The following is a 27692-nucleotide window of genomic DNA, read 5'->3' as shown; positions in this document are numbered from 1 at the left end:
TAATTTCTATGAATTAAATATGCATTTAAACTGTTCTACCTCTTGATTAATGTTTTCTCACTTGCGACCAAATCCGGAACCGGGATAAGATGGGTTTTCAATAGACATGTAACAGTAGGCCAGTAAACCCAATCTTTAACACCGGCCAGATTTTTTTCGTCCCCTCTCTGGATACGGTGTTTTTGTTATCGAGTAGATAACAATCTCTTGCACGCACGCAAGAGAGAGAGGCAGAGAGACAAACAGACAGAGAGAGAGAGAGAGAGAGAGAGAGAGAGAGAGACACACACGTCAGAGCCAGATCAACATTTTCATTCTACAGTTTCTAACTATTTTTAATGCTACGCTGCTAAATAGCAGCAGGTCGCAAAACGGAGGAGGGGCTTAAAGCCATGATGTTACCAGGACTGTTGAAAACTAGAAGCGGGACAGTGGAGCAGAGCTCGGGCAGGATGAGAAGAATGGTGTGGGCTAAACAGGGGCCATTGAAAAGTCCCATTAGATCTTTTGCTCCTCTGCCTTTAGGCTTGTCAAAGTGAAAGTTGAAATCTCCCACAATAATTGAACAGTTGTAATCAACACATATCACAGATAGGAGGTCATTAAACCATGGTCAGCCCAGGTATTTAGGGCCCTGCTAGGGAGTAAGGCCATTGCGTGCTGGCTCGAGAGAAGTTGAACACCCATCTCTTCTAACATGCACATTCCCTCACAAAGTGCATGTTTCCGAACAGTGCATGCCTGCCGAGATAAATTTGAAATGTCCCATGGGCTTGAATGCACCATAGCTTTCTGATGCTCGCGAATGCATCACACTGGTCTGTAAACTAGAGGGTGACACGGGAGTGGATTTGCACTCCTATCCCATCCCACTCCCACAGAAAAAAATTGTGTTCCGTCCCAATCCCAGGCCAGAGTAGAAAAAAAGTCCTGTCCCGTCTCACTCTTGGTAATATTACTCCCGCTCCCACTCAGAATGACTCCCGCTCCTGCCCCACTCCCATTCTTGTTGTCTTCATTAAGTTTTCTGGCAATACATTAAACCTGAATGTCTATGAAGGGCCAGTTAAGTTCCTGTTTTAGCTGTAGTAAAGGCCAGTTAAAGTACAAGGAATAATAATAAACTAGAAAATTTCTGAAGAAATTTAGCAAGGCGCCTGCCTCTTGGTGCGTACCGTACTGTCAAAAATACTAACAGGCAGTAACACTGCGAATTTCAGGTTCCTTCGGTCTTCACAGCCCTCGCAGCGGCCGTTGAAATGTGCCATGTTAAGTCAATAGACCTCCTAGGAGGTCTATTGACTTAAAAAAATACTCCTATCCCTCAAGCTGCATCAGTCAGGGGTGAGTGGGAAATCTGTCCTCTTAACAAACCGAAAAAATGGGCCCCATAATTTCCCAAATTTACTGGAGCAGCCAGATAAAGACAGTCTAATCTTCTCCAATCTAAGAAAATAAAGGGTGTCTTTAATCCAGCGGGCGTGACAGGGTGGTATTGCTGACTTCCAATTAATTACAATTAATCTTCTGGCTAGCAAGGTAACAAAAGCAAGTACATCCTTTTTGGACTTAGTGAGAGCAGGGGAAGGGGGCGCAACCCCAAATATTGCACTCAGAGCATTCGGTAATATTTTCTCCCCAACTATCTCTGACAAGGTATTAAAAATCTCAGTCCAGTAATTATATAGGGATGGACAATGCCAGAGCATGTGGATAAGGTTTGCAGGAGATTGCTGACACCTATCACAAGTAGGATCTACACCCTCATAAATCTTAGCCAGCCGAGCCTTAGTGTAATATGTACGATGAACAACTTTACACTGAATAAGACTGTGTCTCGCGCAGATAGAAGATTTATGCACCCGTTTCAGAATCTCTGTCCAGACTTATTTTGATATTGCTATCCCCAGGTCCTCCTCCCAGAGTGACTTTATTAACCCCAAGGGCTCTGAACGTAAAAGATTAATTTGATTGTAGATATGTGAGATAGAGCCCTTAAGAGTAGTTATTGGCGTCAGGAAACCATCCAGAGCTGAGTTAGAAGGCAAATTAGGAAAGGATGGGAAAGTGTCATGAACAAAACTGCGGGCTTGTAGATATCTGAAGAAATGCTGCTTTGGAAGAGAGAATTTATCTGAAAGCTGCTGAAAGGAAGCAAATATATTATTGATATACAGGTCTTTGAAGCTATGGATACCAAAATTTGACCACCTTAAAAAAACATTATCTATGAGGGAGGGAGGAAAGGCATGGTTAGCTGCCAGTGGTGCATAAATAGAGAACGTCTGTAGGCCAAAGTGGCACTTAAACTGGACCCAGATCCTAAGTGAGGTCTTAACAATCACATTCTTGGTGTAGGGAAAAGTGGAAGACTGGATAGGAGAATGCACTAAGGCTTTCAGGGTCACCGGTTTTGCCGAATCTGCCTCCATAACCAGCCATAACCGATAACCGATGTCGGATCCTCAAACCTGTGAGTCTGTCCGCCGGACAGAGTGATGCGTAGCGTTGCCAGGTAGAGAAGACCAAACTTGACGTTGGGGCAGGAATGGAGCTCCTTCTTTACTGCAGCAAAGGCGGCCCGTTTCTTAGCCACCGCCGGGGTGTAGTCGGGGAAGATTGAGATCCTCCTGCCCATGTAGGAAAGAGGGGAAGCTTCTCCGGCTCGATGAAGAATTTGGTTCCGGACTTGAAACAGGTTCACCCGAATAACGAGTGGACGAGGGGGCTCTCCATCCTTGGGCTTGGCACGTAGAGTGCGATGAGCTCGGTCCAGCATAGGTTTGTCATCAAGACCGAGTATGTCTTCTAGGAGCTGGGCAGCGAACTCGGTGGGACGAGGACCCTCTGTACCCTCAGGTAGGCCGACCAGGCGAATATTATTCCATCTCGAACGGCTCTCCAGGTCCTCACATTTCTTTGACAGGGACTCAACAGTGGTGGTTAGCTTGCTAACATTAGCTCGGAGGTCGGATACCTCCGTGTCGTTAGCGTTTGCAGAGCGCTCAAGGTCCGCAATCGCTTCGCCACATGAAGCGAGTCTCTTTTCAAAGGGCTCGAGCACCGCCGCAATCTCTCTTTTAACTGCCACTGAGATGGTGGTTTCAAACTTACTGAGGATGTCCGAGCGCATTTCGTCCATCATCTCCCTCATATTCATCAACAAGGCGGCATTAGCATCCGGTTGATCAGGGAGCTCTGGCTCAGGCGATGTCCGGGGCTTGTTGCGGCCCGCTTTAGCAGTATCGCCTTTCCCACGGTTTGCCATCATATGGTGCCAGAGAGCGAAAAAGAGTTTGCATATAGTGATGGGCTGCAGTGTTATGACTTAACACCGGCAAAAAGAATAAAAAGTGTAATATAAAAGGTGTAAAAAAAGTCACATTCCAGCGGAGCTTCTGCGAAACACGTCCTACATCTAGCTCGTTCCGCCGGAAGTCCCCATTAAACATATTCTTAAACAGACCTTTAAACTTTTATCAAAAATTGAGAGTGAGATTATGTTAATTTTCGGGGGTGATGCGGAGCTGGAGGCGGAGCTAACTGGACCCAGGAAAAGCTGGTCCAGTCAGCTCCGTCTCATTTTTATCCGACCAGACATGGAAGTAGACATGTTTTACTTTTGTTAAAAAGTGAAAGAGAAGTGTTAACACGTTGTTCAGTTAGTGGGTTAAAATAGAAAAAAAAAACACCACTGTTCAAATAATACTAAATAAAATAATAAAGTAGTTTTAAGTTATTGGCCGTATTATTACACTGTTGCACATTGGAAAATGAGTCCAGGAAACACGTTTTACAAGCAGGGTACTGAGTGTCAACACCGTGACATTTAACTCTGGTCAGGTTGTTAATATTTACAACTTTACAGTCGCTCTGTGAGTTTAATAGATAAGTCCTTACTTCTGACTTTGCATTGCAAATCCAACTTTTCCAGGTTGAGTTCGCCACTAGCGGTTGATTATGGAGTGCTCCATAGTTGATCCCCTCCCTCCCCCTCATTCTGTTTTTGAGCAGAAAAAATAGACCGGAAGCACTGTTGGCTTCTGGGTCGTGTAGTTCTTTTGACTTGCAATATAGTTTAGGTTTCTTGGAAAAAAACTACAAAATAGCGGCGGCGAACCTACATTTTTGATTTTCTATTTTATAAAATTTTTTTGGCATCGATCCTAGTTTATTGTACCTGCTATTGGGTTACTCCCGCTCCCGTCTGCGCCCGTTCATATTTAATCCTGTACCATCCCAATCACGTGATGTTGACTCCCATCCCGCGGGATTCCTGTGAGAATCACATGACCTGCGTGATTTCCCAAAAAAATGTCAGCCTCTACTGTGAACGCTGTGCTGTGTAGATGCACATTTGATCATGAACTAAAGACAAAGCTTTTCTGTTTCAAAACTCAAGTGGGCTCTCACGGTTTATTGTCGTGTGTGAATAACAAGAGACCACAAATAAATCAGCCGTACCGCGGATAAAATCTTTGAATTTAATGTTGTTCATAACACCCGTAATTTTGTAAACAAATCTGCCAAATAACCACAGTTTTTCCCCACAAGAGGTATATTAAAACGTTTTGATATCATTATTAGGGCTGGGCAAGTTAACGCGTTAATTTCGCGTTAACTCATTAGACTATTAACGGCGATATTTTCTTTGACGCGCGTTAACGCATGTTGCTCACATGCTTTTATTTTGTGAAGGTCTGTCCAACTTCCGTTTGTGTGTGCCGCACTTCCGTTTCAGCGCTTCCCTTGGCCAAATAACATTAGTTTGACTGAAATGATCAACTGTCGCGGCAACAGTATCAAAACTTGCAGAGCAATCGAAGTGGCAGGTCAGGGCCACAGCTTCAAACTATTCATGAGTGAGTGGATGATACAAAGAAGTGGCCTCATATAACGTACGAGGACATTTTAACCTGTTTTGTGTCGTTACTTGGTGCGGACGGCTCTGCTGTGCGACTTTACCGAAGCGAACCTCCGCAGTGAAAGAGTTGGATCGGTGTTAATAAATATCAACATGGATGACCTGGTATTCATGGAGGCTGATGTCCGTTCAAGCTAAAACTAGTCCGACGTTCACGCTGCTGGATTCTGACTGCATCAATCGGCTCTACGAGACCTCAGAGCGCTCTGATGCTGCGGCTCCAGGGAAAGCCTTCAGTCATGCAGCGGCGACTTATGGAAGGTAGGCTGATGAATTATCTGATTCAGAAACATACTGGCCGTTGGCTCGTTGTGATTAGATTGCTGGTCAGTTAATTTTGTAATGTTTGGGATTTAACTGATGTTATGAGAGGATATCAAAACATTAGCTTACCTGTCTCCTCTCCTCGTGACGTCTCCTGGTTGTGTTTTTTTATGGAACTTCGCAGCCCAGACACTTTTCTGGCGTCATGTGGTCTTATGTTGGTCTTTTGTCCACAAAATGAAAAAAACATACGGTCGCTTCGGTGGTTTCTTCAGATTTTAAGCTTTTAACCACAGGCGAAGGGATTCCTCATTCTTCGGCTGAGGGTGAATGAAGTAGGGTGCCTCGTATCCACAGCTTTTGTACACGGTCGATGATTAAAACACTCCTGCTCCACGTAAACCTTTCTTTTACACCCGTTACTATGACAACCTCTTACCACACAAATGATCCCGGTCTTCCTCGAAGTCATAATGACGAGTAATTTGAGATGAAGTAGCCGCATGAGCCACTTCTCAGATAGCTAAACACTGACAGGAAGTGAGCGGGCGGAAGTCTCGCCCAAACAAACGTCAACTCGCTGCCTCCATGTTTCCGTCAAAAATAAGGTGGATATGCACGCGAGAAAGCAACAACAAAAAACCGCGTGTCAACGTCAAATAAACGCAAGCAACGCAAGCATATCGAGTTAGCAAGCATTTCAGTTTAAAGTTCTTCCAGCATGGAATATGACAGAAACAAGTTAGTTGTAACCACTGCCAAGTTAAACTTTGGTATTGAACATAAAATGGTAATGCTGCTCCCTGCTGTTACCTCAGAAATTGCCTGTTTTTGGTAGATTTTTTCCCCATAAAGAGAATTCCCTGTCAGTGGCAATAAGCTTTAATTTATTATTATTGCTATTTTTTGTTTTACATGTTTAAGTTGAGCTTTACACTAAATATGTGTTACTGATAAGTGCTACAAATGTTACAACACTTTTGTTCATATGGCAGCAGAACATTAAAATAAAAGTGCTCTTTACACTACTTTTGAATTCATTCTTGGAGTTTGTAAATACAATGCGATTAATCGCGATTAATCAGGGCGATTAATCGCGATTAAATATTTTAATCGTTGCCCAGCCCTATCATTAATATAAGAACAAGTAACTGCGTTGGTCAAATTTGAATCCGTTTTCCTCGTCGATATTCAGTTGTACAGAGCGAGGCGTTCTCCTGCGGCAGGGGATGCATATCTCAGCAGGAATGCACTTTTCGGAAACATGCACTTTGCGAGGGAACGCAAAGTTTTTGCAAGTAACGCAAAAAAGAAAAATGTCCCCTAAAGGGCTCCGTAGGGCGGAACCGAGTAGGACAGTAGAAAACGGGGGGGGGGGGGGGCAGGGGGGCCCTGCCTAAACTGGCCAGTCCACCACCTTTCCTTTTCTGTCAGCTTTCAGAATAGGTGCCTCATTAAAGTCATGTAACAATGTTTCTTTTAAAAACATAATACAATTCATGAAACAAGTCATCTCAAGGCACTTTACAAAGTCAAATTCAATCATTTTATACAGCTTTGTCAAAAAAGGAACACTCCCTTTTGACTGTGACTCCCACATCAAGATTATGGTCAGAGATCTAATGTTTAATAAATTGGTGAAGACTCTCAGTCATCCAGGTCATGATCAATCCAATTTTTTTAATAAAGCCAGTCTCTGTGACTGGTTGTATCTGACAATTTATGCCTTTTAAATATGATTATTTATTTCTGCTTGTTGTCCTTTTAGCTTTGTTCTTTCTGACACATATCATCACACAGATTTTAAAGCTATTCTCATCAGGGGCCCAAGCTTTTGACATTTTTTAAATGTATATGTCAGTAACTGACTCTGGTTGCATACAATGTTTTTCTGAAAGATTTTCATGTCCTGCTGGCATATTAGCTGGCTTATTTATAAGTAAATATTATATGTTAGTATATATATATATATATATTATGGTATATTTCATCTTTTTCATATCTTTTACCATTTTCATAAAGTACCTCCTTAAAATAATTTTGGCTTTTCAAGAAATTCAGCAAATAACATGCGTTGCTATGGTCGTCAAGGAGGCAGTTATAGAGTGCACACTGTAGAAATTCAACAAATTCTTCTTCTCCGAACAACTTCTTCTCACTCGTTCAATTTTCAACCTATCCACATAAATTATACATCAAAACATAGGAATTTTTGTCTGAATTCAGGAAATGTAACCCTCATTGGTGTAACGTTTATAGTTTTTTCACATATCACCTCAGACCGCCAACAGGTCTAAACCTCCTCATTCATTTCCAATGGAGCGATTGTAAAAAATGACACCTGAAACACATGTTTTCAAATCGTCGCTACTCCTAAACCGTTTAATGTACAGGCATCAGACTTTCACACATTCAAGTCCAGACCCTTCTGGCACTCACAAAAAAGGAATTTTGTGGATAACTTTTACGGTTTGCCCGCAGGAACAAGAGTAGCGAATGTGCAAAATCCTGAAAACGCTTTGGACCTCCTTCCCCCCAAATTATCCACTTTTTTACATCGTCGCCATGCCTACACTGATTTTTGTACAAACATAAAAATGAGCACCATAGTCCTCAAAACCCTGCTGATACTCAAGGTGAAATAATTATTTTGATATCTCTTATACTTTTCCAGCTAGAGCGATTTATTCAGGACAATGTTTCTGGGATTTTCACATTTTCCTCAAAATTACCTTTTTCCCAGGATTTTTTGTGCCTAAATTAAAATATTTCCAGCAAAAACCGATAGCTTGTCTAGTTCCCCTATCCGTTACGAAATAAACCCAGAAAAAATTACGTCTCTAACCTTTATCGTTCCGGAGAAACCAAGTGCTGCTCGCGGGGTAAATCGCAGCTGAAACAGGTTCAGAACTCCATGCCCCCAAATTATGCACTTTTACATCGTCGCTATGCCTACACTGATTTTTGTACAAACATAAAAATCTGCACAGTTGTCCTCCAAAGCCAGCTGATACTCACAGTGAAGTAATTATTTTGATATCTCCTACACTTTCTCAGCTAGAGCGATTTGTTCGGGACCCTTTTTAAAGGATTTTTGCATATCCATAAAAATCCTGTTTGTATCATAATTTTTTACGTCTTTATTAAAATATTTCCAGCAAAAACCGATAGCTTGTCTTCTTCTCCTATCTGTTATGAAATAAACACGTCTCTACCATTTACGGATCAGGAGATATATAGTGTTGTGCGAGGGCAATGTTCTCCATTATAATCCAATGGGACACAGTCTGAGCAAATTGTCTGCACTTCAGTAGACTGGCCCGCTGCAGGCGTGAGTGAGTTTCCATGACGACGGAACTCTGCTGGCCAGAGGTAACTACAGGTCAGGAACAGGCTCTATTGGGATAGAATAGACCAGTTCATTGTTATTGTTTTGATCCGGGTTTTTTGCGCATGCGCGCCGGACTGGTTGGCAAAAGACAAACACAATGGCGGACGCAAACAGAGAAACTGACGAGTTCTCCACGTATTTTTCTTCTTTAGATAACGTATCACAAGATCGTTTTAAGAGTAAGTTGATGGTTGATGGTATAATATTGTTATAATGTTGTTGATGGTCCTTATATAGGACATTTTTGACCAATCTGTATAATCTGACCCAATCTGTATAATATGATTGAACTTGACTTTGTAAAGTGCCTTGAGATGACATGTTTCATGATTTGGCGCTATATAAATAAAATTGAATTGAATTGAATTGAATAAGATTGCCAGATCCACACAGCAAAAGCCTAAAGGGACGGAGCGAGTCTGTGAAATGCTGGCCAAGTGTTCCGTACCGCGACATACAGCTACCTTAAAAACACGGTAGGCCAGTACAGATGAGAGAGCACGAAAACCCCTGAAACCACTGGATGGCTACAATTATTTTATATCGGGAAAAGGGCTCCAGCAACGCCCGCGACGCCATGAGGGATTAAGCGGGTCAGAAAATGGATGGATGGATGGCTGTTCAGACATGTTTATGTAACAGCACAAAGCGGCGTCGGACACAGACGGCGTCTCAGCAGAGGGGACAACCCGCTGAGACGCCGCTGAGAAAAACATTGTTTACTACGGATTATTTTGGTGTTTTTGTCTCGTTAAAATGGGGTGGGGGTGTCGGCGACATTGCAGCGTAAACACAGAAGTACTAGCGCCCGTGAACGGGGGCGTAATGGAGCCGGAAAAGCGGCTGCTACAGCAGCAGCGGCCGCTCCTTCGGCCCGTCTAGTGATCGCCACCTCCCCTCCGCCGCTATTTAAGTAGAACAATGACCAGTACAGAATTAAGTTGTATTTACCGGAGATGAAGTGTAGACTGCAAATTCTGTCGTAGTATGATGGCTCCCCCAGTCCATTGGGAGTGTCTGCCTGTGCTCTTTTCATTGAAAATATTTATTTCTTCGTCCTTCCTCCTTCGGTAAACGACAGAAACGTACATCCAACGATTTGGAATGCCTCTCTGTGCAACCGGGAGCACAACAAGTCGTAGGCATTGTTTAGATTCCAAAAACAAACCAACTAAAAGTACGCTCTAAATCACCTGTTTTGTCATGTAGTAGACGAGAGCAGCTCTGTTTTTTGCCAACCACCGTGCCCGGATGTAGCGCTGACGTCACGCGTGAACTACCCTATGGCAACTTTGGACACCCACTGCAGTGGCTGTGATGAATTGAGGAATCTGAAATTCGCACAGTCACTTCCTCTTAACATTTTAAATTTTTCAAGTGATTATCAGGCATGTGTGAATTTTCTGTCACTTTTTGGATTTCACATGCTTTCCTATTGGGCCTCTCACTCCAACAGGACCTGGCAGGATGCCCAGACACGACCCCCGCCCCCCCCCCTGGCCAAAACAGCACCACCCACCTGTGGAAAATGGCACTACACACCATTTCGGTCAAATGTTGAGTTCTGGCCCCAGATTTGGTGAGGCTGAGTTGCTAGAGGAGGCCGATCTCACCCATGAACTTTGGTCACGTTTGGTGACATTAAGTATTGGCACCCCTTTTTGAGGCACTTCCCAGTACAAGATTTGGACCAAACTGACAGAGTACAATCACCCGGTGACACTGAACACAACCATGTTAGCGGCTAACTGTTAGCATGTTGCTAACCGGAAGTAGCCCTAGGAAGCTCGTACAAACTTCTGCACTTCACAGAGTCTGTACTGCCTTTAGAGAGAAAGCTCCACAAGAAATTTGGGCTACGTCGCATAAAGCATATCCAAGCTATGAGGTGTCAAACCTTTTCAATGGGGGGTGAAACCCCTATACTCCTAGAAATGCAGGCCCACATATGGCTACTATATATTCAAGTTTGAAATTCTACTTCTGCTTTGTTAAACGATTCAGTGTTTAGAATGAGTTAGTAAATGTTTGGTGCCATTCCCTCAGTTTTTTTCTTCTTCTACTCATTCAGCTATTGTTCTTTCATTTTCAAATTCTTCAACTTTTTCAACTTCTTCAATGCTTTTCAGGTATTTTTTCTCTTTTCTTCAAAGGACTTCTGCATCTTTTGCTCAATCATTCAGCTTACTGCATTCACAGTGCATTTTCGCAGGAAATGCAATTTTTTCTAGTTTAGAAGTGATTTTGTAGTTGCCATCTCCCCCATTGCTGGGGTTCTATTTAGGCTCAAAAAGGACTATCAAAACACTATCTGGATGGACACTTGATGTATATAACCTTATTTTATTATTATCAAATGGTTTTTGGTCTTTTTATTATAAGCATATAACATGGCTAAGCGCTTTAAACTAATACTTTATTAAAACACCTATACCCACTGTGGCCCTCCTTTTCTTCAGATTTCCATCAAAGACCCTAAGGTTTTGATTCAAGACTGGTGTTCAAGTAGGTTCATAATTCCTTAATTCAATGTATTCACCTTTTATAAAAACCATGCTTCCATCATAAGAAAGGCAACCCCAGATTACGAGGCTACTACCACTGTGTTTCACTGTGGGCATGTTGTTGTTTTAATGTGTAGTTTTTTCAGTTGAGTTATACAGGACATGTATCACAATGAAGGTGGAAAAACCTGCTTAACTGTATGGGACATGACACACATGGACAGCAAAAACAACACATGTTCACATAAACCTCATAGCTAAGGGCAGTAGAGAGAAATTAGTTAATAAATTGTCATAATTATTTTTGACAATTATAACTTTCTGTGCCTTTGCATAATCCACTGTTATGTTTATTTTTCCACTGTCCAAATGCCCAGAGATAATCCACACATGCATGAGAAGAACAGGTAAACCAGGATTTAAACACAGGACCTTTTTGCTGCAAAGCAACCATCCTAGTAACTATGCCACTGTAAGTCACCAGTAGTGAGTACCATTTTCTTCTTCAACAAATGTGGCCTAGACACTTTTATCAGTGGTATTAGAAAGAATTTCTTTTTTTTTTTGGTACCAGTACTCAATTTTTAGTTGAAAAAAAGTTAAGAGAATCCTGAGGATGTAAAACACATCAGTTCCTGGAGGGAACAAAGCCAGTTCCTAGCGACTGGAAGCTTAAAGCTGCAGTCTAACCAGAGGGCCTTGAACATTAGGATGCTCTCTGAATGCTTGCTCTTTTATAAAATAGTTTTTCAAAATGAATCTAAGCTAAATTAAAATGAAACTAAACTAAAAATGTGAATACATACAAGGGAAAACTATTTTTCTTTACTTTATATCTATATCTCTATATATATTTAAATTCTTCCTTTAGATACCGGTGAAGTAAGGACTTAAAGTACTTCTTGATTCTGAGAACATATAAGTTGCTATCAGTGACATGCTGTGGGATTCATAGCTGGTGAGGCACTGACGTCATCAGAGTCAGATTTACAAATATATACACTCTACAGAGTAGACTCATTGCAAAGTGCTGAAGGAGACTGATTGAGCCAAATCAAATCACCAAGAGACATGGAAAAAATGTTGATTCTTTGATGGAAAAAAAAACTAAATTATTTGTCATTTGATTGGTAACAGTTTATGAGTTATGATGGATTTCTGCATTTGTAACACATTTAAAAACTATAACCCACAATACACACATTTCGTTACAAAAACAAAACATGAATAATTATCGCTGTCTTACCTCTACTTATAAATTAGGTCCATGCGGCGCTCTTTCTGAACAAAAATATCGGTCACTTTCCGGTAAAAGTCCTCTTTATCTTCTTCTGTTTTAAAAGTCTCTCAGTCTTAATGGAGATCACTGCCAGGGAGGAAAGCCTTCCTTGATCAGTCCTGTTCCAGCTGTATGTTTAGAGTCTTTTTAGTGCTTTACTTGTTCAGCATAACTCGCTAATAAAACATCCATAACTTGCTGTGACTCTACAGTTTTGGGGATCAGGAGTGGTGCCCCTTGAGCGCCCACTACCTAGAGGCCAAGGCTCCAGCAGCCTCCAGCCTCCACTACAAGCAGTTCTTTGCCTTTTATGATCGCGCAGCCGGGCACGAAAACATGTTACCTGCTCACAGTTTGATGACCGAAACACAAGTCGTAATCCACATATATTAAATTGTGGAAAATAAGTTTATAATAACTGTTTGAACAATTGAATTTATGATCTAGAGACAGGAAGATGCATTCACAGAATGGAAGCCAGCGCAGTTAACATGGTATTGCGCAATCCCAGGGGAGGCCAAGCTTGCTCCGGCCTTACCGGCTTAGCTATCAAGCCCCACCAAAAATGTACATGAAAAATAGCGAAAAGTCTGCGATTTTAAAGAGAGTATGATCGAAAACGAGTAAATTAGATAAAAAAATACTTATTACAAATGACTGAGTGAATCAAAATTTATATTATATATTTTATTTCTTTCCATGATGACAAGTGAGGCCTGGCCTCACTTGCCTCCCGTGACTGCACGTCACTGTTTGCTATATATTAGAAAGTTAATATATTATTATGACCCAAGGAAAACATATGTAAAAATTTGATGACAAAGTGGATTTTTAAGGCTTTATAGTGCAAGACTCATAAAATATGTTGCGCTGGGTGTCACGTGACCGATGACGTTATTCGTTGACAAGCGTTGATCTGTTGGCATTCCAAAAAAAGGGTAAAAAACAAAGCAACTGGACTTGTTTTCCGTAGTTGAAGACGTTTCGCTTCCTCTCCCGGAAGCTTTCTCAATTCAAAAAGTCTGGAGTAATGATGAGTAACAAGCTTTATACCATTACCAAACAAAGGCCTGTAATGGCTTAGATAACATGCAAATTCAATCGAAACAGGTCCACCCCTTAGTAATGGGCGGTCGTTAAAAGCCATTAAGCCAGCAGAATGGACCGAAACTGGTCCACTCCTCTGTAACGAGGAGTCGTTAGAGTTGTTATTGGCTTGGCTTAAAGGAACAATGTTTTAATCACCTGAATGAGGGTGAGAGTTAAGTTGACGATTGGCTGGAATTAATCCTATAGCTGTGTTGTAGGTTTTTGAGAGTTGGAACCTAAGGCCTCCTCCTCTGTTTAAGGTTGGTCTTTCTCTCTTGACGTAGATGGCTTCCTTCACACCCCTTTCAAACCATCTGTCTTCTTTGTCCAAAATGTGAACATTTTGGTCCTCAAAAGAGTGTCCTTTGTCCTTTAGGTGTAAGTGGACAGCAGGGTCTTGACCTGAGGAGGTAGCTCTCCTGTGTTGAGCCATGCGTCTGTGGAGAGGTTGTTTGGTTTCTCCAATATAAAGATCAGAACATTCCTCACTGCACTGAACTGCATACACCACTCCGCTCATCTTAGGTTTGGGGGTTTTGTCCTTGGGATGCACCAGCCTCTGTCTGAGGGTCCTGTTTGGTTTGAAATGTACTGGGATTTTATGTTTGGAGAAAATCCTCTTGAGTTTTTCAGAGACTCCAGCAACATATGGGATGACGATGTTTTTGCATTTATTCTTCTCACCATTATGTTCTGCAGCGGGTCTTTTGGATTTTCTTGCTGATTTGACAAAGGCCCAGTTAGGGTACCCACAGGTTTGGAGGGCATCTCTGATGTGTTTCTGTTCCTTGTGCTTCCCTTCTGTTTTAGTCGGGACATGCTCGGCCCGGTGTTGTAAGGTTCTGATGACAGAAAGTTTGTGCTCCAGTGGGTGGTGTGAGTCAAAAAGAAGATATTGGTCTGTGTGGGTGGGTTTCCTATACACTTCAATGTTGAGGTTTCCATCTCCTTCCAAATTCACCAAACAGTCGAGAAAAGGTAGCTTGTTGTCATTGGCATCCTCTCGAGTAAACTTGATGTTGTTGTCCACCGAGTTGATGTGTCTTGTGAAAGCTTCCTCTTCTTTTAACTGGATTTTGACAAAAGTGTCATCCACATATCTAAACCAGTGGCTTGGTGGTGTTCCTCTGAAGGTTCCCAAAGCTCTCTTTTCCATTTCTTCCATGTAAAGATTGGCTACAATAGGTGACACTGGAGATCCCATGGCACAGCCATGCTTCTGTCTGTAAAATTGATCGCTGAACTTGAAATAAGTAGTAGAAAGACAAAGGTCCAGTAGGGTACAGATCTGGTCCGGAGTGAAATTAGTTCTGTTATCTGTTGTTATCTGTTGGCATTGCAACAAGTAACTTCCTGGTTGCAAACTCGCTTTCTCAAACACAAATAGAAAGATTAAACATGGCTAAAAAGTGTGTGGCTTATGGTTGGTGAAATACCAACAAGGATAATGTCTCCCTACACACATCTCCGAACCTGAAAAGTCCCAGAGGTGAGAAAATCCTCGCTAAATGGAATCGCCAAGTAGCCCGTAGCCTCTAAACTTTCTTTTCAGACTCAGCGTTGCCTCACGAGTCCTGAGCGGAGTGTTTCTCCCACTCCAGCCGCGACAATGCCTGAGAGGCCTGAGCCCAAAGAAGCTCTCTGCGCTCAATCAGAGCCCACCGAGCTCTCTGCTGATGTCTCCTTCTCTCCTCCTCACTCATCGCGCAGTGGGAGCGGGGAAATCTCGCTGTCATCACAGCAGCCTGCTGTGAAGCGACGTGTTCTCCACACTACCTCTCAGCACAGCCCTGCTACCCCGCAGAACCCTGAGGCGTTTAAAGCCGTGGTGGGGATAGACCCACAGCCCTTTCGGGCTCTGATTACCCTTTATGTTCCTAACAGAGCACTTCACTCTAAGACTGCAGGTCTGCTGGTGGTTCCTAGAGTCTCTAAAAGTAGAATGGGAGGCAGATCCTTTAGTTATCAGGCTCCTCTCCTGTGGAACCAACTCCCAGTTTTGGTCCGTGAGGCAAACACCCTGTCTACTTTTAAGACTAATCTTAAAACTTTCCTTTTTGACAAAGCTTATAGTTAGAGTGGCTCATGTTACCCTGAGCTACCTCTATAGTTGTGCTGCTGTAGGCTTAGGCTACTGGAGTACATCAGGGCCTATTTTTCTCACTCTACTGATTTCTACTGTTCTCCAGTTTTGCTTTGCATTACATTGAAATGACTGTCGTCATTTCAGCTTTTAACTTTTTGTTCTCTCTCTTTTTTTTTCATAGTAGTGTTACGGCCCCTGGCCTCTGGAGGCTGTGCAGGCTTCATCTTTATGCAAATTCAGCTGTGTTAGAACACCCACCTGATTGGCTGCCGGGAGGCGGCAGAGGAGCTGCAACCTCATTGGACCAGCAGAGGACTGCCACGCCAATCAGACTGCTAATGAGACCCACCTGCACCAGTATAAAAGACTCGAGAACTCATTCCTTCTTTGGGGGACAGCTAGTTTGAATTTTAGGAGGGGAGGTGTTACGGCCAGTGGCCTTTTTGTCTGTTTTGTTTTTCCTTCTAATGTTTGCAGGTGTAGTTGCATCTTCCTGCCAGCTGGTGCTACTGTGGAAACTTGCAGACCTCCTGAAGTCCCCTCCTCCTAGTTCACCTTCAGCCACTTCCTTCTGTCATCATCCTCGTTCTGGATTGGACACTAGCCTGATTGCCTCACCAATCCGTGGAGAGCCCTCCTTATTTAAACTCAGCTCTCCCATGCAATCAGGGCAGCTGTGTTCTAGAGCAGCTTGCCACACTGCCGGTTGTGTTTTGTTTGTTGTGATGTGTTTTTGCTTTACTGTAACACTCGTTTAACCTGACTATTGAAGGCTGTGTCACTCGTCTGGCAATTTGCCGTGGCACTCGGTTTTAGCCTCTCAACTCCTGGTTGTGTTACTCGTCCCCTGTTTTCTGTGACACTTTGTTAACCTGTGTATTGAAAGCTGTGTCACTCGTCTGGCAATTTGCCGTGGCACTCGGTTTTAGCCTTTCAATTCCTGGTTGTGTTACTAGTTTGATGTTTTGGTTTTGTCTTGTGGTTTGTTTAGTGTTGATGCTGTTTCCAGCATCAACACCTTAGTTCTTGTGGCCTTAAGTCATCTTTGGGTTTCTTTTGTCATTAGATCATGTCCTGTCCTTTTTGGTAGTGTACATATTGTTTCTATAGCCAACTTATCAATATATTGTTACATTTTTTCTCATACTATTTTGTGTTGGCTTTTTATGTTACCTCCCCTGTACCCCTAGACCTTTGGGGTCGTAACAGTAGGCACACCTGGTCTGACGTTCTGTTAACTGTGACATCATCCAAGGAAGACAGATCACCCGCTATTATCATCTAATGTAGAACAGATTCCTGGATCAATGTGTGCTTCTGTGCTTTTTTGTCTGTCTTGTTGTGTCTCTGGTCTGTCTTCTGTAACCCCCAGTGGATCGAGGCAGATGAGGTTGATACTGAGCTCGGTTCTGCTGGAGGTTTTTCCTTACCGCTAATGGGTGGTTTTTCTTTCCACTGTCGCTTCATGCATGCTCAGTATGAGGGATTGCAGCAAAGCCATGGACAATGCAGACGACTCTCCCTGTAGCTCTAGGCTTCTCCAGGAGTGAATGCTGCTTGTCGGGACTTTGAAGCAATCAACTGGTTCCCTTATATAGGAAATTTTTGACCAATCTGTATAATCTGACTGATTCTGACTTTGTAAAGTGCCTCAACAGGACATGTTTCATGAATTGGCGCTATATAAATAAAAGTGAATTGAATTGAATTGAATTTTATGTGGCGACTTTCAGCCGTCATAAACGATGCCAGGCAACCGGGCTTCGACGGGTTGTTTCCGTGTTTACATCCCAACTGTCAGCCAGAACCGCGATTATAAGCCCCGATTCCAATTATACACCAGCAACCCATTTCGTTTATTCTCCTAAAATGTTTTTCTCAGACTTACCCGAATCGTAACAGACGCTTGCGCTCTTTCGTGTTAAAATCATCACTTTGTGAATCGTCATTTGAACTTGTCGTTGTGTTCTCCATTGAACTCTCTGTAGCGTAGCCTGAGCCACATCAACAAACTACGTCATTGTACCACGAGACCCAAATTGTGGATTTTCAGCCTAGCGGTCGCCGAGGGACAATTTTTAGTCCTTAAAAACCCTTTAAGCTGAGAGAAAATATGGTCACTAATGCATGTATTTCTGAGTTGGTCGATCTCAGAATCAAGAAGTACTTTAAAAGGAATGCTTGAGGTGCAGGTCATAGGGCACACATGGCTACTAAATGTACTGGAAGAAACTGTAACAGTATGAATGTATACATACCTAACACTCCAAGGGCCAGACCTCCCAAGGCGATTCCGATGGCATGGCCTCTCTCCTCATCGTCTGTGTACACACTAGCCAGCATTCCCATCCCTAAAAATACACAGTATACTCTCTGTATATCCCAGTCACAACTTAACATTTGGAATACATTTTTTTCTCAACTGAAGAACACAGGCTCAATCAGAGTGAGATGGCAACCTAAGATTTTGTTGAGATTAAATAATGATTAAAAATATGTAATAAAATGTGAAAGATTTAACTGTAGCAAAGTAGAGATAGCATGATCAAATGTTTTACTGCCAAAGCATACACATGATGTATGTATGAGTCACATGGGTATGTATTAAAATTATATCAGTTTTACTAAATTAAAAAGTATACTGCTCAAAAAATTAAAGGGGACACTTAAACAATACAATACAACTCCAAGGCAATCCCACTTCTGTGAAATCAAACTGTCCACTTAAGAAGCAACACTAACTGACAATAAATTTCAGGTGCGGTTGTGCATATGGGATAGACAACAGGTAGAAACTAGAGGCAATTAGCAAGGCACCCCCAATAGACCAGTTCATTGGTATTGTTTTGATGCGGATTTCTCACACATGCGCGCCGGACTGGTAGGCAAAAGGCGAACACAGTGGCGGACGCAAACAGAGAAACTGACGAGTTCTCCACGTATTTTTCTTCTTTAGATAACGTATCACAAGATCGTTTTAAGAATAAGTTGATGGTTGATGGTATCAGATTGCCAGATCCACACAGCAAAAGCCTGAAGGGATGGAGCGAGTCTGTGAAATGCTGGTCAAGTGTTCCGTACCGCGACATATACAGCTACCTTATAAACACGCAGGCCAGTACACACGAGAGAGCACGAAAACCATGAAACCACTGGATGGCTACAATTATTTCATATCGGGACATACCAGCAACCCCCGTGACCCCATGAGGGATCAAGCGGATCAGAAAATGGATGGATGTTCAGACATGTTTGTGTAACAGCAGAAAGCGGAGTCGGACACAGACCGCGCCTCAGCAGAGAGGAAAAAAAACATTGTTCACTACGGATTATTTTGGTGTTTTTGTCTTGTTAAAACGGGTGGAGGTGTCGGCAATGTTACAGCGTAAACACAGACGTACTAGCGCACGTGAACAGGGGCGTAATGCAGCCGCTGTCTCGTGAACATTATTGCACACTGATTGCACGAAGAAAACTAAAATGATGCGGCGTGCTGCTGCTGCAGCGCATCGACTCCGCTTCTCCCGGCCCCGTCTAGCGATCGCCACCTCCCCTCCGCCGCTATTTAAGTATAACAATGACTAGTGCAGAATTAAGTTGTATTTATCAGAGATAAAGTGTAGACTGCAAATCCTTTCGTGGTTTGATGGCTCCCCCAGTCCATTGGGAGTGTCCGCCTGCATTCATTTCATTGAAAATATCCATTTCTTTCTTCTTTCTTCGTCCTTCGGTAAACGAAAGAAAAGTACAACCGACGATTTGGAATGCCTCTGTGTGCAACCCGGAGCACAACAAGTCGTAGGCATTGTTTAGATTTTGAAAATAAACTAACTAAAAGTACGCTCTAAATCATCCGTTTTGTCATGTAGTAGACGAGAACAGTGGTGTTTTTGCCTACACGCCGGACCTGGATGCAGCGCTGACGTCACGCGTGAACTGGTCTATAAAGGAGTGATTCTGCAGGTGGTGACCAAAGACAACTTCTCAGTTCCTATGCTTTCTGGCTAATGTTTTGGTCACTTTAGAATGCTAGTGGTGCTTCACTCTACTGGTTGCATGAAATGGAGTCTACAACCCATACATGTGGCTCAGGTAGTGCAGCTCATGCAGGATGGTACATCAGTGCGAGCTGTGGCACAAAGGTTTGCTGTGTCTGTCAGCGTAGTGTCCGGAGCAAGGAGGTGCTACCAGGAGAAAGGCCAGTACATCAGGAGACGTGGAGGAGGCTGTAGGAGGGCAACAACCCTACAGCAGGACCACTACTTCTGCCTTTGTGCAAGAAGGAACAGGAGAACTGCCAGAGCCCTGCAATATGACCTCCAATGGGACACAAATGTGCATGTCTGTTCAAATGATCAGAAACAGACTCCATGAGGGTGGAATGAGGGCCTGACGTCCACAGGTGTGGGGGGGAAGGGGGGTTATGCTTACAGCCCAACACCGTGCAGGAAGCTTGCCATTTGCCAGAGAACACCAAGATTGATGGTGAAGATTCTTAGTCATCCAGGTGATGATCAATAAAAAAGGTTTAAAAAATAAAACAACTGGACTTCTATTTTGAAGAAGACATTTCACTTCCCATCCAGGAAGCTTTCTCAGTTAAAATGTCTGGAGTAGTGTGGAGTTACAAGCTTTATAGACCTGTTGGCAAAGCCTTGTTAGAGCTTGGATTCGCATGTAGATTCACCGATCAGTTCCAGGCGAATCTATAACCACAGACTGTCCAGGAGTTGGCAGATGTGTTAGTCCAGGTCTGTGAGAAAAATCCCTCAGGTGACCATCCATCACCTCATCAGGACCATGCCCAGGTGTTGTAGGGAGGTCATAAAGGCATGTTTAGGGCACACGTGCTACCGAGCCTAATTTCTACTTGTTTTAACAACATTACATAAAAGTTGGATCTGCGTGTAGTGAATTTTTCCACATTAATTTTGAGTGTGGCTCCATATCCAGACCTTCATGGGTTGATAAATTTGATTTCCATTGATAATATTTCTGTGACTTTTTTCTCAGCACATTCAGCTATGTAAAGAACTAATTATTTAATAGGAATATTTCATTCATTCAGTGTCATGGTGCAGCCTTGCCTGCTGCACCATGGACATTTCAGGGCACTCTAAGCCTCCCATACAGCTCCAGATTCCATGCTCCACTAATCACCTACACTCAGCCACTAATCAAGCCAGGACTCTTTCCACCTGTCACTATTTAAACCTTCCTCAGTTAGCTCTTCCCTGTCGGACCGTACTGTTACCTCTGTGTTCCACTACTCATCGCTGCTTACCTTGTCCAGCCTGAGTTTACCGTCTGCCTGCTGTTATCCTGGTCCTGCTCTCACTCCAGCCCTGCAAGTATTCATCCAGTCGTGCTGATTATCCTGCTGTGGTTCTGGTTTCCTATCTCCTTTCTGCTGTGCTGCTGGTCTTGCCACCTCCATGCTCCGGTTCCATCTTGTTTGCCAGCTCTAGCCATTAACTGCCTCCTGCTCCAGCCTGGTTTGGACTCTGGTCGTCATCATCCACCATTCATCCTCTGCAATGAACTCACTTAAAATTTAACTCTGAGTGTGGTGTGTTCGGGTTCAGGTTACAAAACATGACATTCAGATCTAGGATGTGTTATTTTAGTGTTCCCTTTATTTTTTTAGTAGTATATTTTTCAGTCACAAGTGTTTAAAGGTGCCATGCTGTTCATGTAGTTGATATTGCTGCATATGTAAATTCTCCAAAGAATTTCAATAAAAAGATAACATCAGCTCATTGTTTTGTCAGACCAAATGTTCATCCTTAGTACAAGGATTGGGTATGGTAATGATATGCAGCTCTACAAAGTTGACTCCACTTTGGTTACAACTATATTTGGAAAACCGGTCAAATGCGATTCCCCCCACACCACTTTCCCCTCCATCCACACCTCCCTTCTCAACACAACACTCCAAGACAAAGGCCAAGCTGACCAAAGACTTCAGTCTGGTGATGGAATTCAACACAGTGGAACCGAAATACAAAGCCAAATAGTTCTCCACTGCACCACCAGAGTAACGCAGTAGGGGAATTTGCTGCCAGTCCAACCACGACTCAGAAACGTTATGGAGCTGGCTGCCAGATCTCCTCTGCCGTGACTGCAGCGGAGAGCTCGCAAATCATGCTGCTGGCAGTGGTTTAGCTCATCAGTCAGCCGGATATTTCAGTTACAAGCACACCTTCCTTATAATTGGCAGCATTTTGAAATTACATAAACTTACGGGTAATGACAACTTTGTGGTTGCCACCTTCTGTGTTGGTAAAGAAGCTTTTTTTTAATCTGTTTGTTCAAAAAAACCCAACTTGAATTCCCCCTCAGGAAACAGTCTTTAGTAAAGTCCCCATAAATGAACTTCAGCTTATGTGATTCTCTCATCCTTCGAGAGACAACACATGTTATCTCAAGGCACTTGACAAAGTTATGCTGGGTTGATTTCTGAAAGCCGATATATGAACATGATATGGCTGCATTGATTGGGGATTTATGAGTGGCCAAACGGGTTCCTCTATTCAGGTGAAAGAGACTAAAATTAAAGCCACAATTAATACGTACCTTTAACTCAAGATTTTCATAAACATACAAAGTGTGTAAGACCATAGTCAGACAAAAGCTGCAGGAAGATGAGGTATTCAATGTATTTGTACTCATGAATGTAATTGTGTGACTTAAACGCAACTTTTAATTCTGCAATTGCAATAAATACAGATGTGGGCTGAAAATGGAGTGAAGGGAATTTTGTTAAAAGCTTTGGTGCATTCAGCTATATACATTTCCCGTTAGAAGTTTACATCAGCATGAATATCGTGAATTTGGGGTTTTAACAGTTTGAAACATAATGATTCCAAAGTAACAGAAACTTAAAAATCAAGAATGGGTTGAAAAATGTTTTAATTTATTTTGGAATTTCTCTAATTTACACAAGGCCAAAGAAATAAAAATAATACAGAGCAGATTTCCCATCTAATATTTTGTTAAGTCTCCTAACAAGTTGCACCTCAGCCACATACTTTTTTGACCCATCAACAAGCCTTTAGCTCAGTATTTGACCTCTCTTCTTTGTAGAAGTTGGTGAATTAAAACTTGTTGGCTTCCTGGTATGTATGAGGATATTTTTTGTTTTGTTTTTCTGCACTTAATTGTGTTAAAACTCTGACCAAAATGTTATCCTCAAATAAATCTAATAAAATGGATGTTGGTTGCAGGGGCACAGTAAATTTCTAGGTTAAAATTCTGGCCTGGGGTCTTTCTGCAAGGAGTCTGCATCGTCTCCAATTTTGTGTAAAAATTTTGACCAGTCAAAATTTTGTTGTACAATCAAGCAACGAGGAAAAGTCAGACTGAGTTGTAAGCAAAGAAATTTGAGACTTTGACAGGCAGCAAGGAACTGCCCCCCCCCCCTCCCAGCAGGGTGCCATTGCAATGAAGCCAAGCTACACCAGACTTATCTTCCTCTTTTTCTGTGGACCCTCGAGGAGAGAGTCCACGCTGGAGAGACCAGCCAACGATGTGGGCTGCTTTCGGCTCAAAGACTCACAACCTGCAGGGTCGACCAGGCTGAGTAAAGTCTGCTTTCTGTTAATTGACATCATAATCAAACCAGTGGTGGTCTGTCTAAGCTGTGCAGGAGAAAGCTGACCTGGGAGCCGAGCCACTATCCAGCAGGAGTGCAGAGACCCCATGCTGTGATCCCCCTTCTCAGGCCTGAGACCCGCATGAAGGACCCGGAGCCGCCTCCTAACAACCACGTGTTAGCTAGTGTTGAGAATTAAAAAATATATCTTAGTAGGAGTGTCTCTCCTATCTGTTGCTGGGCAGAATAACAGGGCGGTTTATTGCCCTCCCCTCTCTGTGTAGTTTTATGGCTGTTAGGTCATCGCGACCTGACCCCGTACTGGGAAGAGTAGCCCTTTGTTTGAGACACAGATATCTTACAGATTACCCCTCCCTCCCTTAGAGGAGGCAGGCAGACACTGTATTAAAGAAAATCTCGGCAATACTTAATTCAGACAGACTTCTCCACCGCGCGATGAAAATCATCTTGTATGGTAATGTAAACTCTGTCTCCATATTTAATTTCTATGAATTAAATATGCATTTAAACTGTTCTACCTCTCGATTATTGTCTTCTCACTTGTTGATTAATGTTATTCTCTCAAATAATGTTTTGTTTAAATTGCATTGTGAATGGGTTGAAACTAGTGCTGTCAAACGCTAACATTTTTTATCGCGATTAATTGCATAATTTCAATAGTTAACTTGAGATTATTTGCGAATTAATCACATATTTTATCCTTTTATTTCTGAAGTTGTAGTTCCATTGAGCCACGATGAGAAAATAAAATCAGATTGGATTGGAAGCAACAGGAGTTTGGGACCCTCAAAGGCACAAAAGACCTCTTCTCTCAGCAGGGTTCCATGCTATATAACCTTGCTCCCACAGGACAAAGCAGCTCTTCTTCATCCTTCTTCCTGCCTGAGACAATGGAGGAGAGGCTGGCTTGAGAACAGCTAGCACCATGCGGGCCTCAAGGCCCCAAAAGCCCACAAGCTGCACAGAACAGGCGTTCTGTGAAACTCGTCTGCCTGCTTTAATGGAGTGACAAAAGGGGGGAGGAATTATGGACTGAATTCAGAGAATCATTGACCCGACCAAAGCTAAGTTACACTCTGACTTTTGCACAACCAGCCGTGAAGTACGGAATGCCGAACCAGCTTTGTTTATTTCTCCTCAGCTGTTACAGGAAAGGTGACTTGAGACGGTGCAGATCCTCCTTTACCCACTTTCCAAGCTGAGAGAAAACTTAACTGCAACCGGGTCAGAGACGGCTCCGGAGCATCAATCAAGGCCTCCCCCCGACAACATGTTTGCTGCTGCTGGGCTGCAGAGCCGCAGGCTAGCCCGCTGCTGAAAAGACCAATGATTTTCCCTGCTTTTCCACTGCTTCCTCCCTTGGATTGCCAAAGTGGACCGTACTCAGACGAGGCACCGACAGGTTCGGCAGAGAAACCGGAGGGAAAGGTTACATGGTCAATTGGAAATGTTTGTGTAATACTCACACATGGTTGTTTTAAACACAAAGACCTGACAGTCGTAGCTCATGATAGCATTGTGATAACATGTCATTGCCGATGTGATTTGAATGTGTTTAAATGGTTATAACAAGCGTTATCTCCACAAGGGTTTCATACATTGATGGGATATTAATCCGGCCCACTCATTATGACTAAAATAAAGGCAGAACCTTTTAAAGTTAGCGCTGAAAATCCGCTAGCCAAAATGCTATTAGCTTCTGGTTACTTCGGATTTCCGGATATTCAAATACGGTTGTTTCAAGCATAAAGTTTGCTTCGTTCCGCCATTGTTCGATGGTGCTATGAGCGTTATTACCGCATGAATATGGAATATTAATGTTGATTTAAAGGCGTTTTGTTTAACTTTAGGATTGGTCCATTCTAGTGACTGGTTTCAACAGCGACCCCTACCTCCAGGTATAATCACATTGATTAAATCGGGCGTCCTTAAAGTAAATGATTTTACTGAGCAAATAATTCTTTAAAATGTTATTTCCTCAAATAATTTGCATTGTGAATTGGTTGAAACACATACCAAATGTTGTTCTGAAATAGTGACACTAATTTAAGCTCATTCCATGTTCTTTAAGGTGAACTTTGGTTCTTTAACTCAAACAAAATGTTATTTCATCAAATGATGTTTTGTTTACTCAGGATTCGGATTGTGAATGGATTGAAACACATGCCAAATGTTGTTCTAAATTAGTTAAGATAATTTAACTCCATTCAATGTTTTTTGTAAATCAGAGCTGCAGTGAACCAGGATTCACTGAATTATTCTGATGATGATCAACCACTTTTGTTTGTCTTTTGTGTTATTTTGCATGTAAATAGTTCCTTAGCTTAGCCTCTTTTTATCTTCATTTTGCTTGAACAAATCATAGCTAACGGGCATTAGCTAAGTTTCACTAGCCTAGTAGAGGATTTATTGATTGAAATATAGGCTCTGTCTCATTCCGCCTACTTCTACACTTCGAACACTTAGTTTTAAGTATATAGTGTAGATAACACAAAAAGTCAGTGCACTGATGGTACCCGGATGACCCCCTAAAAACGGTCACAAAATGCAGAGTGTAACGATGGACCCTACTCGCACTAAACGGACGCCATCTTGACTACAAAGCGAAAAGGGAGGGACTAGGGACGTCGGGAAGATGTTCCCATTTTGAAAATAATGGCGGACAATTCAGCCGAGACAGCCGGAGCTGCGACACCGCAATCAAATAAATGTAAGTAATGGTGGTAATACGAGGCATTGTACTCTCGTCTAATGCATCACTTACAAAATACACGAACATACCTCATGTTCAGCCAATAGTAGGAGGATCCTGCGTTGACGTCGGAGGTGATTTATTTTCCACATGCTGTGAGTGTTAACAATTGGTTAAAGAACGTGTGTGTTTTTAAACAAACGCCGGCATATAGTTTTGGCGGGCTGAAAATTTGCGTTCACGTGAGTTGCGTTCGTCACGTCATCCTGTCATTTCCGGAAAGCGTTTCAACATAAGTGTTCATTTTGGAACACTACTAACGATCGAAAGTGGGCACTACGGCAGTAAGTGGTCAGTGCACTGACGGAAGTATTCGGAATGAGACACAGCCATAGTGTTAATTCAGATAAACAGCATTATATAGTGATGTCCTCTGGATGTTCATTTTATTTCTGTTATTAAATTATTGGACTTGAAGAGAAGTTGTCACTCAATTATTCTATGTGTGTACAGAGTTTGCTGTTTCAACTATTATCATGATATCAGCTCTAGAGCTGATATACTTAACAGACAGTTATTTATTAAACATTAAATAATTTTAAACAGTGTATAAGTGCACAATAAAGTGTAAAAGCCTATGGGCATTTTAATGTGCAATTTTGCAATAAATGACACGAGTAAAAAACATGCTTGTACAAAAAATATTTTAATTTTTTATTTTCAAGCACTTTTCAGGAATGAAAACATTCTGGTGCCATAAAATGTTTAACTCTGGCCAATAATGGCTAAATCATAACGCCCTGATGTTTACACAATGTGTAAACAAATGTGTAAATAAATAAATATTTTATGCCAAAATATTTTTTTGCCTCTTCAACAAAGATAGACATGGTATTAAGCATTTACATACACTGTACAGTAATGCTAATTTTAAATTAGTATTTAAATACTTTACAAGTTTTATAATTTTTTTCACTCTCTCACACACATCTAACTCTGAGCTTTCACACCAACGACAATAATTTCTTCTGATATTTTTGCATGCTGTTTATATCCATATTCCTGCAGTTTACAGCCTGGAAAAGGGTTTAAAATGTTCAGGTCATTTCAGAGTCTTACACTTTGCTTGCAACTGGGGCAGGAGCTTAATACCCTTGAAAGAGAACTGTTTAGCACAGCTTCATGTGCTGACACTGTAACTCCAGGGTACTTTGTTTGGCAATGTGAGTCAGCTTTAGTCTGTCAAATACAAAGACAACTAATTAATAAGCATTAAAGTATGGGTAATGGGTTGGGTTTCTGCAAGGTTATCAGCGTGTAAAAACTCATCTTTAGAACCAATCTCTGCTCAAAATGGTGATCTGCACCGCGTAATCTATTTTCAGCAGTTATCACCGGTTATTGCAGCCGTAAACTGCAGAAAATACAGGCAGAGTTGCCCTCTATGCCTTTACTCCCTCGGATCCTATGTCAGGATGCGCTCCAGCGCATAGTGAGGCTGAGGGATATTTCAGCTGGTTATACTCACTGTGTCTGTAGTACGGCAGCACCATTATTTTAAATCCCAAATAAGCGACTTCACTTTCAGAAACAAGTCCAAAACAAATAAGCGGACTTGGCAACAGTGAGCGCATGTCTGTTTTGCTACAGTCTCTAGCATTCTTGGAACTACGGAAAGTGCTGAGGGTAAAAAAAATACACAGTCCGGAGAGTGCTGCGGGGAAAAAAACATTAACACGAATAATAGGCGTAAAAAAAAAAACTGTTGCCGTTATGGTCTAACAAATTTAACGCGTTAATAACGCGTTAAAACTGAATGCCCTAGTTGAAACACATACCAAATGTTGT

General features: G+C 42.2%; 1 protein-coding gene across 1 annotated transcript in view; it reads right to left on the bottom strand.

Annotated features, from left to right (window-relative positions):
* Window positions 1-27692, bottom strand: part of slc18a2 (solute carrier family 18 member 2) — a 156574-nt gene that overhangs the window by 106320 nt on the left and 22562 nt on the right. Inside the window, exon 6 of the mRNA XM_036130650.1 lies at window positions 17796-17888. Coding sequence (XP_035986543.1) covers window positions 17796-17888 — 93 coding nt within the window. The remainder of the gene's footprint in view (window positions 1-17795; window positions 17889-27692) is intronic.

Source organism: Fundulus heteroclitus, unplaced genomic scaffold (assembly GCF_011125445.2).
Source record: "Fundulus heteroclitus isolate FHET01 unplaced genomic scaffold, MU-UCD_Fhet_4.1 scaffold_37, whole genome shotgun sequence".
NCBI lineage: Eukaryota > Metazoa > Chordata > Actinopteri > Cyprinodontiformes > Fundulidae > Fundulus > Fundulus heteroclitus.
Note: the sequence above shows the minus strand (reverse complement) of the source record. Positions and strands in the feature narration are given on the sequence as shown.